Genomic DNA, 12,169 nt, shown 5'->3' with positions numbered 1-12,169 from the left:
AGATTCATCAACCTATAACATATATGTATATAAAGATAGATTCTATAGTAAATATGATAATTATTATTAAGTAATTAGTTGACTCAAATTGAGGTCGATTCGTCTCTAGAATAGAGGACTGCTAGTTGAAACAAATTAAAATTTGACCTTGAATATATCCCTATCGTTTTTTAGTTGTTTCGTTTTGGTTTCAATATATTTTATATTATTTTTGTAGTTGTTTTATTGCATTGAGACAAAACACATAACAATGAAAGATACTAGTTTGAAATTGTGTACTGTATGTGCATCAAATAATAATAGATCAATGGAATCTCATAAAGTACTACAAGAGGCTGGCTATAATGTCAATTCATACGGTACTGGTTCTGCTGTTAGATTGCCTGGTCTCTCTATAGATAAACCAAATGTATATGCATTTGGTACCCCATATAATGACATATATAATGATTTATTATCGCAATCGTCGGAAAGATATAAGGCAAATGGTTTACTATCAATGCTAAATAGAAATAGAAAGTTAAAGAAATTTCCAGAGAAATGGCAAGAAAATTTCAAAGTATTTGATATTATATTCACTTGTGAAGAAAGATGTTTTGATTCTGTAATAGAAGATTTAATGTCTAGAGGAGGTAAAAAAAATAAATTGGTACATGTAATCAATGTTGATATAAAGGATGATAATGAGAATGCTAAAATTGGAGCTAAATCTATTTTGAAGTTAACCGATTTAATTAATGAACGTTATAAAACACAGAATGATGAGAATCTATTAGAAGATAATATAATCAGTATCCTAACAGAATGGCAAGCTCAATATCCGACATTACCATGTCTTTACTCGCCCGCATATTACTGATTCATAATCAAATCTGACACCTATATATATATATACATATACATCAACATATATTACAGAGCAAGATCTGTGCAAACTCCTAAATTATAAATAACTTGACTTCTTAACTATTAATATCATAAATATCCTTTAATTTCGCTTAATTACATACATGCATGTCTATGTGGTATACATGCTATATGTTTAAGATTATTTTGAAATAACCTCAAGTCCGTCGACCCATACTTTTGCAACGTTACGATCATCACTGTTGAAAAACCATTTATACAATAATTCCTTTAAAGTGAATATATCATTTTCATTACCGTTATTAATATCAGGAATTTGCCAATCAAATACATCAACTGGCGAGCCTTTAACGTTAAGATCTATCAATTGAGTATCAAAATGTTTTCCAATATCAAACGTTCCAATTTTATCATCTAATTCAAGTACCTTGGCTCCTCCCAATGTTGCCAAATACAAAACATCTTCCACCGATAGTTTTACACTATCCCTTTTTTCTCTATTATCATATTTCATGGCTAAATGTCTAGAGACTAAATGTGCTTGTCTGGCATTATCTAGTATGCTTGTCGAATATCCAGCTGACACATCAGTACCAAGTCCTATTTTAATATTTTCATTTAATAACTCACGAACTTTGCATTCGCCAGAGGTCAGTGATGAATTAGATATTGGACAATGTGAAATTCCACTTTTGTTTTCTTTAATCAATTTGATTTCATCATCATCCAAATGAATACAATGAGCAAGGATGGTTTTGTTGCTCAACATTCCATATTTATTGTAGATTTCGGTATATGACTTACACTCAGGAAATAGCTCTTTCGCCCAATTTATTTCTTTAATGTTCTCTGAAAGATGTGTTTGAATATGTAGCCCATCGGGATAAGATGATGCAATTTTTGATAAACCCAGCATCAATTCTCTACTACAACTAGGTGCAAACCGAGGAGTTAAGACTGGTAATATAATTGGCTTTTTAATTTCATTGAATATATAATCAACAACATCCAGCGTAGATTTTAAAGAATCATTAACATTCTTCTCAGTATAGAAGTCAGGACTATTTAAGTCCATGCACACTTTCCCAATCATGGCCCGTTGACCTAGTTTAGAGCAAATTTGGGCCATTATTTTTGCTGAACTAGCATGTATGGTGGTATAATAACATGCTGTAGTCGTTCCGTGAGAGAGAGTTCTCTTAACTATTTTTGTATAAACATCTTTAGAAATATCATCATTCTCTAATGATTGCTCTAAAGGAAAAGTATACTTGATCAACCAATCTAACAATGTAGACTTACCAAATATACCAGTGTTCGGATATTGAGATGCGTGAATATGTGTATCAATAAAACCTGGAAAGAAAAACGATGTAAAATGGGACTTCAACTCGATAACTTCCACATTAGATTCTTCGATAGTTGGATCAAATCTAGAGACATCTCCCATAGGATCTGATGAATTTTCATTAATGAACAATATAGTACCTGATCTCGATTCTACACCAACAGACGTTTGATAACGAATTCGAAATTCACCTAAAACTGGTGTATCTACAAATGTACCATAAAACACTCTAAACTTTTCCTCTCTTAAATTATCATCATTGGAATATGTATTCTTTGCTGATTCAGTAAATAAAGGTTGCACCATATGTAAATTCCCCTTAAAAATAATATTCAGATCTTGTATTAAAAAAATTATGACTTTGAAAGATGAGTACTTCTGAATGCATCCCATCAATCAAATATTTACAATAAGCTATTGATAATTATGTTCCGTTCATTAGCTGACCTTTAGAATGATTGAATGTGAACAAGATCTCAGGAATCTTCACGAAGCACAATGCTTTTTATATACGTTTCTGACTTATTCTTTCTTGAGACGCTTACTTCGGACAATTGATGATTAGAGTTTGACCGAATCTACAAGATAAGATAAGGTAAATGATTAGACAATGATTAAATAATATTGATATTTATATATCTGTAGTTAGTAAGATATGTACAACATACCAAGTATCATTAACTATTGATACCAAAGCTTGATTCTATGTGGTTAATTCACGAGGTGTTTAATTGAGTTTTGGTAATTTGATACGATATCAGATCAACCTTTTTAATAATAGTGAAGCATAAAAGGGATAAATTAAGGTGATTCTTAAGTGGTAACTCTTGGTTGCAACATTTCATTTATAACATAATTATAACATAATTATAAAATGATTTGCCATTATTTTAGAAAATTATGAAACGGTATTAGTTGATAATTGATTAGCAAGTTAACTACAATAGAGAAGATTAGTTAGCTCCTCTATAGAGGCTTTTATTTAACAATGATATACGAAAAGCAAACTGATGCTACTATTCCTCCGAAATTGGGAAGTAATGAGCAGACAACGATTAATCAAAGAAATAATTTATTTTTATGGTCAAAGGAACAACAAACATCCTTGTATGGTACAGGTGTTAAATATGTTGAAAACTTCAGAAAAACCATTACCAGAATAATGCCTAATAGCTTATTAGGTCAGGATTTTTATTATCGTTTAACAACTAGTTTATTCTTAGGTCAAACTTCATCACAAATTCAAAGTTTACCGAAACGGTTATTAACAAAAGATGTTGTTCCAAAAGCAATTCATTCTCACAATGACTATTGGAGGGAACTCCCTCTATTCGATGCATTGACACATGGTGCTACAAGTGTTGAAGCTGACGTCTGGTATGTGAAAAATTCTTATTCCAAATATGTGCTAGCAGTTGGGCATAATAAAGCTTATCTTGATACAGAAAATACAACCCTTTACAACTTATATACAGGTCCATTATTAGCATTATTGAAACCTCCATCAGCATTATTAAAAAAAAACCCAGAATTGAAGGAAACTGGTGTTTTTTATAATGAACCTCATAGAACGCTTTATCTTTATATAGATTTTAAAACAGAAGCGGACGTTGAAACGTATGAGTTACTTTTGAAATACCTTGCACCTTTGGTTGATTGTAACCTCGTATCATATTATGATTTAATGAAAGAGGTAACTGTCTCTAGACCAATTACTGTAATTGCTACAGGCAATTATCCTGAATATCTGGCCACTGCTGGTGGTCAACTCAGCAACAATTTACAAGGTTCATTTAAACGCTATGTTTTTAAAGATTTAACAATGTTACCAGTTATAGATAATGAGACAGACCTTGACACCTTTGGGAAAGAACTCGAAAAAGTTGTAAAACGATATTCTGAAGACTTCAATGCACTAACTGCATCTATATCATTTAAAAACTTTATAAAAGATTTCACATCCTTTACAAAACATGATCCAAATGATTACTTAAGAAGGTATATTGAAATATGTCATAAATATAATTTAAAAGTAAGAATATGGGACACACCAGAATGGCCATTAGCAAATGCAGTTTATGTTTGGCAAAAATTGATAAATTATTACAAAGTTGATCTACTGTGTGTCGATAACCTTGATTTAGCTTGCAGTCTACAAGAATTGCATACATTTGATGAACCAGACATTGAAAAGAGTCAGCACAAATTACCGTCTTATGAAATCGATGACAATGTAGTTAACATTATTTAGAAATCGGTATATACAAATAGATTTTATAATACTATTCATCATCTGATAAACAAACGTGATATAAAAAATATTTATATTAATATTTGATAATAATCTCTATTGTAAAAAATAGAAAATATTTTTAATTTGAAAATAAATCAAAAATTATAAGACCCACCCGATTCTATCAAATTTGATTAAGATATAATAGAATATAGGAATAGCTTGGTTAGTCAACATCGTTCATCGTCAAATAAATGGCTAAGAACATATTTAGAATATAATCTAATAATGCCAATTAATTGATCAAGAAATGATTCAACCTTCTCTCTACTTTAATGTACTCCGAAGAATATTACTAATGTAAATGAATCAATCAAAACCCAATCAAAGAACTTCCCGAGAGAACAGCATAATTAAACTATAAAGTAACATATGCATCAAACAAGCAATTGAATATTCAATCTCAATCAAATCCAACTTTCCTAACACTGATATTAGTCAGTGCCATACTTCTCCAGGCAGAAGAAAAAAGGGCTCAATCAAGACATAATATTCGACTATATTCTTTCCATGCATAGCAAAACACATGAAAAAAAAGCAAAATATTATGATTCCTGATTAAACAAGAAAACGAATCGTCGGAATACACATTTTTCGCAACAGTTTGTGTAAGTTGACTAAGGAGCTACCATCAATTACAACAACAGCAGAAACTCAGTAGCATAATAAATTACACTACTGAATTCTAACTGTCATATTAAATGGCTTGCATCCTTCTAATTCTTCATTCTCATCTTTTATCGAAATAAAAACATGAAAAGAGGAAAGAATAATTGAAAACATATGTATCATCAGTAGGACTTCTTGATCTCCCCTGACATCTTAAGGTAAGTATGGAGATTTTAAAAAGAAATATACAAGAAAAAATAATATTTAACCCTAAAAGAAAAGAAATTAAATTTGTAGTAACAGGCAAAAACCAATTCTCATATTTTTCAATAAATTAATATTCAAGTTGCTTAAATACTTTTATATTTTTCTTGTCGATTCATATTTTGTTGAAAATTTTTTTTCAACAAAAATTGATGAGAGGGTTAAAGAGAGGGTAAATTTACGATGAAGTCTTTAAATGCAGATACGCTCCGAATGAATCAGATATTCAAGGTATATAGGGCATATACAATACATTATATATTTATTAATTTCCATTGGCTTACTCTATACACATTAGTGCCTACATTTCTTATTAGAACGTAGTCATGTGTCGAGTTGTAGATGTAATTAGAATGAACAAACCCGTTGCCAACACCTTTACCTTGTGACAAACTAAACGTGCCGGAGGTTACGAAACCTATTAGGTCTTTAACATTCGGTTTAGGATGGTTTAATTCATGGTTTCTTCTACCGTTAGATCTATAAACTCCTTTTGCCACGGATTTCCAATGTTCTAAGTGTTCACTAGGGATTTGATATATCCTAGCATTATCTGTAGGATGTCCTTTTTCATTTAAAATACATGAAATTGGTGTAACCGGCAATGGGGTCTTGATTATACTTAACTGAGGTGATAATTTGTCAAAAAGAATTGGATTTAGTTTATTTTTGGATTTGTTCTTAATATTGTGTAAAGAAAGAATTGGAGTGTCTTCTTCGATAGGTTTTACCTTAATATCGTTGTAAAATTCCATAATATCATTGACAGAACGGAGTTCTCTTAAACCACAGTGCTCATTCATGGACATTGTTTTACTGCTATTGATACTAATTAAATCGTTGCCATCTTTTGATAAGTACGTAATACTGTTAATTAAAATTTGTAAAAATAACCAATCGCATGAGAAATAATCACCAACTTCACCTTGAATAGCTGGTAAATCCAGATCATGTATTTCCTTTATTTTATCATAGTTTAATCTATGGCTACTAGGCTTACTTTCCCATTTTTTCATTGCAGCATCTCTTTTATAAAAATAATTCTCCTTGAAACCAATTTTTGTGAAAGGATAATCATCGGGGAAATATAAAGATTGGGATTCAAAATGTAGCAGTTGGTTTTGTCTCAAACCAATGTGATATGATTTAGACACTTTATGCAATTGATACCAAAATGGCAACACCCAATTCCATGGTAATAAGAGCACCCAATCTCCAGTTTTAGGTCTTTTTGCTATAACCACAGGAATTAAAGGATCATAATCCCTCTTAAACATAATTATATTTTGATTAGTAGAAGCCTCTCCTGATGATTGAGCTTCTTTTCTCTTATGCAATTGTTTCAAGGTAGCTTGATTTTTGTAACTTTCTTTTCTCGTCTCAGGATCTGACAGCATTTCTAAAATAGCTTTAACTTCGTCCTTATTGATTTCATTTAATTTACAAATATCTGCAATATTTATTTCACCATTATTAGGAGTAACAGCTTTTGGTGTTATAACAAATCTAGGATCTAATGCTCGGAATGCAAATAAGGTTTGTTTTGGCAAGATTGAATAATCGGTTAATTTTGAAAGTTTGGTAAAAGTTTGGTAAGAGCTTGATTCCTTCCCCTCATTTTTCACAGTTCTAAGAATAGACGATAATGAAGATAAAGTTTTTGCACCACATAAGTTGATACTGCCAATTGAATAACGACAATCATATACCTTAAAATTTTTATTGAGCTTAACTTTTTTCAGAATGGCTTTGAATACAACTTCATAAAATGATGGATGTAATCGTAGTAAAACTTTGTTTTCGTTGATCCATAAAAGATCAGCAGGACCGAGAATTGCGTTTGAAATTGAATTTTCATTATCAATATTGTAAAGTAAACCTTCGAAATAACATTGATGCACTCTATAAACTTTCTTATTACCCTTTTTATTTGTCAAAGATGCGATTAAATCTGATAACTCGTCTGTACTACTTTCATTTTGAATAATCATATTACCAATAAAACTTGTGTCTTGTAACAAGTTTCCATCTGATGATGCAACAGAACTGCCAATTCTATGTGTCAATTTATAACATTTTTGAGTGGGGGAGTAAGGGATCTGGTAACCCCATCTTTTTATTAAATGTGATCTTTTAGCGTGCCAGATGTGAGTGGACAACCATTTAAAATGTTTTTGCCTCTTCAAGTATTTGATCCTACTATAAGTTTTTGTTGCCAGTGAGTCTACCGCGGTGTTGTCATAACTTCCCATTTGGTTGTTGCATGCAATTGCAGTTGAAGAGGATGGCAATTTATTTTTCAAAATATCTTTAAAATGTTTAATTTTTTGTCTTGTTGTAATATTTCTCAATGTCAATTCTTTTGGACCAGATAACATTTTCAAATTTTTTGTCTTTGTAAATAGTCGTAATAACTTGATTGACATTTTAGCTCTATAAAATTGTTTTGCATTTAAACTTTTTTTACTACGTTTCTTTGCAGCAATAGTTAATCCACCTGAGATATTGTTAACTTTTTCATTATTGTTGTTATTTTTGTTCATTTCTCTTTTGGCTCTATTTCTCATTCTCTTTGGTATTCTGGCAATATTATGAGAAGCTGTCCTTCTTCTTAATTTTCTTGGCAAACTTTGAAACACTCTGGTTGCATTAGATCTTCTTGATTGATGCATAGAACTGTACAACTGCTTGATTTCAAACGCCCTTGTATTGACAAAATTGTTAACATTCAGCAGACTCCCGCCTTCTTTCGAAAGATCATGGTTATTTTTGTCATAAGAAACCGCCTGAGTCCTAATGTTTCTTGCATTTCTGAGCTTGTCTCTTTTAAACTTTTGATTTTTATTCAATACCTTTCTTCCACCACTACCGGATGCAGAACTCATGGTCAATCTTGTGCACACGTAACAAAACAAAGCTATCTTGTCGGGAATACAGTCACTACAATTAAGCGTGTGTATACAATCATTGCATACTAATAAATCAAATCACTAATTTAATTATAACAACCTAAACTGACCTCATCGCAATATTGAAACTTATAGGTTAGGTTATATCTCCAAATGTCAATTCAATTTTTCACCTGTAGAACAAACCCACGATCCGGGTAAAATAACCTCTCTGAAAAACATTTAAAAAGGTTCTGCGATACAGCATATAGCAGTACTATATGCGTTAATCATAGTAAGAAGGTTAAGTGTATATCAAAACAGACCGTTCCAAATAGAAAAACAGATATAGACTAGCTACCAATACACATACCTATATGTAGGAGTTACGATGCGATGTCTGCTTCCCTCATGACCACGCTAACTTGCAAATATTCTCACCCACCTGCTCACACACTTGATCGTGAACAGAGTCACTACTACCGGGTAACCACGCCTCATACGAAATGAAGAGGGGAGGTAGGCGAGATGGAAGATTCTGCCAGGGGAAACAACATATATAGTAGGCACTAATGCTAATACTAATATTAATGCTAATGCTAATATTAACACTAACAGTAACACTTTAATTGTTTAAGTTCGAGATAATATTGTAGTTTGATGCAAAGTTTAAATAGGCAGAGTAACGACATCTTCAAAGTTGGAAGGGATAACATAAGAGAGGGAGACAGATCTTCAGAACTTGCAGGTGGTGTTTAAGAAAGTTCAAATATTTTTTCTTTTAAATCTTGTAGTTGAAATGTATATAAGGAACAACGTTTTCCAGTAAAGTGGTTCATAGTTACTCGTTGAGTCTTTTTTTGTTTTTTGTAGATTTATACATTCAATAAGATCATACTAATAATAATTACTTATCTATTATATATGTATTAAATTCTTGAAATTTTTCAATATTTCATCTTATATGTTAACAGATCTTGTATTATACTTAATATTAAACTATTCGATTCCCATATACATATATATATAAGTGTGTGTGTGTGAGAGAGTTTACATATAATATCAGTGTATTAGTATTTGACACCAGTAAAGGTATCCATCTAGGTTTATAAAAATTAAATATGGTTAATGTTGTTTTAGGTTCCCAATGGGGTGATGAAGGTAAAGGTAAATTAGTTGATTTATTAGTCCATGACTACGATATTGTTGCTAGATGTGCTGGTGGTAATAATGCAGGACATACAATTGTTGTTAATGGTGTAAAGTATGATTTCCATATGTTACCATCTGGTTTAGTTAATCCAAATTGTCAGAATGTTCTAGGTAATGGTGTTGTCTTGCATATCCCTTCTTTTTTCAAAGAATTGGAGACAATTGAATCCAAGGGTTTAACTGACGCCTCGAAGAGACTATTTATCTCTTCAAGAGCTCATTTGGTCTTCGATTTCCATCAAAGAGTCGATAAGTTGAGGGAATTAGAGTTGTCTGGTGCCTCGAAGGATGGTAAGAATATTGGTACCACCGGTAAAGGTATTGGTCCTACTTATTCCACTAAAGCATCAAGATCGGGTATTAGAGTCCATCATTTGATAAACGATCAACCGGGTGCTTGGGAAGAGTTTGTGACTAGATACATGAGATTACTAAAAACAAGAAAGGAGCGTTATGGTAATTTTGACTACGATTACGAAGAAGAATTAAACCGCTACAAAAATATTTACAGACAAAAGTTGAGACCTTTCGTCACAGACACTGTCCATTTCATTTATGACGCTCTGAAAAGCAATAAGAAGATATTAGTTGAAGGTGCTAACGCCTTAATGCTAGATATTGATTTTGGTACTTATCCATATGTCACGTCCTCCAGTACAGGTATCGGTGGTGTTATCACGGGTCTAGGTATTCCACCAAGATACATCGAAACAACGTATGGTGTCGTGAAAGCTTATACCACAAGAGTTGGTGAAGGTCCTTTCCCAACTGAACAATTGAATGAGGAAGGTGAGAAATTACAATCTATTGGTGTTGAAGTCGGTGTCACTACAGGTCGTAAGAGACGTTGTGGTTGGTTGGATTTAGTTCTTCTAAAATACTCCACCATCATCAACGGTTACACCAGTTTGAACATCACAAAGCTGGACGTCCTTGATACTTTCAAGGAAATCCCAGTCGGTATCTCTTATTCCATCAACGGCAAGAAGCTGGATTCTTTCCCAGAAGATCTGTTAGTATTAGGTAATGTTGAAGTCGAGTATGAAACCTTACCTGGTTGGAATGAAGATATCACAAAGATTAGCAAGTACGAGGATCTTCCAGAAAACGCAAAGAAGTACTTAAAGTACATCGAAGATTTTGTCAACGTTCCTGTCGAATGGATCGGTACCGGTCCAGGTAGAGAAAGTATGATACATAGGGACATCTAAAATCAAACTCATGTTCTCTAGGTTAACTCCGGTTTTTATATCATTATCACATAAATAACAACTTTATATCATGTACAAGCAACAATAAAATTGAGATATATATTAATCTGAAATATGTCTGAATCATGTTCTTATCTCCGTGGCACGATATTAGGTGAAACTCCTACAATTAACACCGTATTTCCGAGGAGGACCTTTAGCAAATAAAAGAAAAAAAGTCGAGATATTAAAAAAGACCTTGAGACTATAGTACATATAAAAGCAATCAGTTAAAAAGTACCTTTATTATTCGAATAATTATAGTTTCGAACTGGTCAAGTGTAAAATATACACCAATTATATCGTAAAATAGAGACATATATATATAATGTCCACGTACGTTGCTCCAATTAAAATTACTAATGGTGAATTATCTGAAGAATTTATCGATAAATTTGATACTTTCTTATTCGATTGTGATGGTGTTTTATGGTTAGGTACTCATCTATTACCTTCAATTACAGAAACATTATCATTATTAGAATCTAAGGGTAAACAATTGATCTTTGTCACAAACAATTCGACTAAATCCCGTAAAGCTTATACTCACAAATTTGCTGATTTTGGTATAACAGTTAAAGAAGAACAAATATTCACTTCTGGTTATGCATCTGCAATTTATGTCCGTGATTTTTTGAAATTACAACCTGGTAAGGATAAAGTTTGGATCTTTGGTCAAAGTGGTATAAGAGAAGAATTAGGATTAATGGGTTATGAAACTTTAGGTTGTGATGATCCAAGATTAAATGAAAAGTTCGATGCTAAGACTTCTCCGTTCTTAAAAGATGGTCTAGATAATGATGTTAAATGTGTTGTTGCTGGTTTAGATAACGATATCAATTACCATAGACTAGCTATTACTTTACAATATTTGCAACAAGACGGTGTTGCATTTGTCGGTACTAACGTCGACTCCACATTCCCACAAAAGGGTTTAATTTTACCAGGTGCTGGTTCCATGATTGAATCTGCTGCTTTTGCTGCCAACAAAAGACCTGCATACTGTGGTAAGCCGAACATGAACATGTTGAACACCATTATCAGTGCGTTTAACCTGAACAAGCAAAAATGTTGTATGGTTGGTGACAGATTGAACACAGATATTAGATTTGGTGTTGAAGGTGGACTAGGTGGAACTTTATTGGTTTTAACCGGTATTGAAACTGAAGAGAGAGCTGTTACAAAGACCGATGAATATCCAAATCCAAAATATTACATTAATAAGTTAGGGGATTTGTACGAATTTACACATTAAACGACTTAGCAATACATATTTATAAAAAGAAAGTATAAGTTCAAAATTCAAAATGTTATATAATAAAATCAAGTATCTAATATACAAGAATTATAGATAATATAATCTCGAAACTCTTATTGTTCTTCATCAATGTTTTTCATAAAATTTTTTGTTCTTTTAGTCTCGACAGAAAGATATGAA

General features: G+C 32.0%; 6 protein-coding genes across 6 annotated transcripts; 4 read left to right on the top strand and 2 right to left on the bottom strand.

Annotated features, from left to right (window-relative positions):
- Positions 1–250: 250 nt before the first annotated feature.
- SSU72 (RNA polymerase II subunit A C-terminal domain phosphatase) lies at positions 251–859 on the top strand (the record flags this gene model as incomplete). Its single annotated transcript, XM_003688544.1, has 1 exon — positions 251–859. One exon carries the CDS (start codon positions 251–253, stop codon positions 857–859), a length of 609 nt encoding a protein of 202 aa, XP_003688592.1.
- Positions 860–1,048: 189 nt separating this feature from the next.
- GUD1 (guanine deaminase) lies at positions 1,049–2,608 on the bottom strand (the record flags this gene model as incomplete). The annotated part of the gene is made up of 1 exon (XM_003688543.1): positions 1,049–2,608. One exon carries the CDS (start codon positions 2,606–2,608, stop codon positions 1,049–1,051), a length of 1,560 nt encoding a protein of 519 aa, XP_003688591.1.
- Positions 2,609–3,203: 595 nt separating this feature from the next.
- TPHA0O01890 (uncharacterized protein) lies at positions 3,204–4,466 on the top strand (the record flags this gene model as incomplete). Its single annotated transcript, XM_003688542.1, has 1 exon — positions 3,204–4,466. The coding sequence occupies one exon, from the start codon at positions 3,204–3,206 to the stop codon at positions 4,464–4,466; it is 1,263 nt and encodes a 420-aa protein (XP_003688590.1).
- Positions 4,467–5,635: 1,169 nt separating this feature from the next.
- POP1 (ribonuclease P/MRP protein subunit POP1) lies at positions 5,636–8,266 on the bottom strand (the record flags this gene model as incomplete). The annotated part of the gene is made up of 1 exon (XM_003688541.1): positions 5,636–8,266. One exon carries the CDS (start codon positions 8,264–8,266, stop codon positions 5,636–5,638), a length of 2,631 nt encoding a protein of 876 aa, XP_003688589.1.
- Positions 8,267–9,390: 1,124 nt separating this feature from the next.
- On the top strand, positions 9,391–10,692 carry ADE12 (adenylosuccinate synthase; the record flags this gene model as incomplete). The annotated part of the gene is made up of 1 exon (XM_003688540.1): positions 9,391–10,692. One exon carries the CDS (start codon positions 9,391–9,393, stop codon positions 10,690–10,692), a length of 1,302 nt encoding a protein of 433 aa, XP_003688588.1.
- A 367-nt stretch (positions 10,693–11,059) lies between these two features.
- PHO13 (4-nitrophenylphosphatase) lies at positions 11,060–11,986 on the top strand (the record flags this gene model as incomplete). Its single annotated transcript, XM_003688539.1, has 1 exon — positions 11,060–11,986. One exon carries the CDS (start codon positions 11,060–11,062, stop codon positions 11,984–11,986), a length of 927 nt encoding a protein of 308 aa, XP_003688587.1.
- Positions 11,987–12,169: the final 183 nt, after the last annotated feature.

Source organism: Tetrapisispora phaffii, chromosome 15 (genome assembly GCF_000236905.1).
Source record: "Tetrapisispora phaffii CBS 4417 chromosome 15, complete genome".
Lineage (NCBI taxonomy): Eukaryota > Fungi > Ascomycota > Saccharomycetes > Saccharomycetales > Saccharomycetaceae > Tetrapisispora > Tetrapisispora phaffii.
This window is presented reverse-complemented; position numbering and strand designations above follow the sequence as displayed.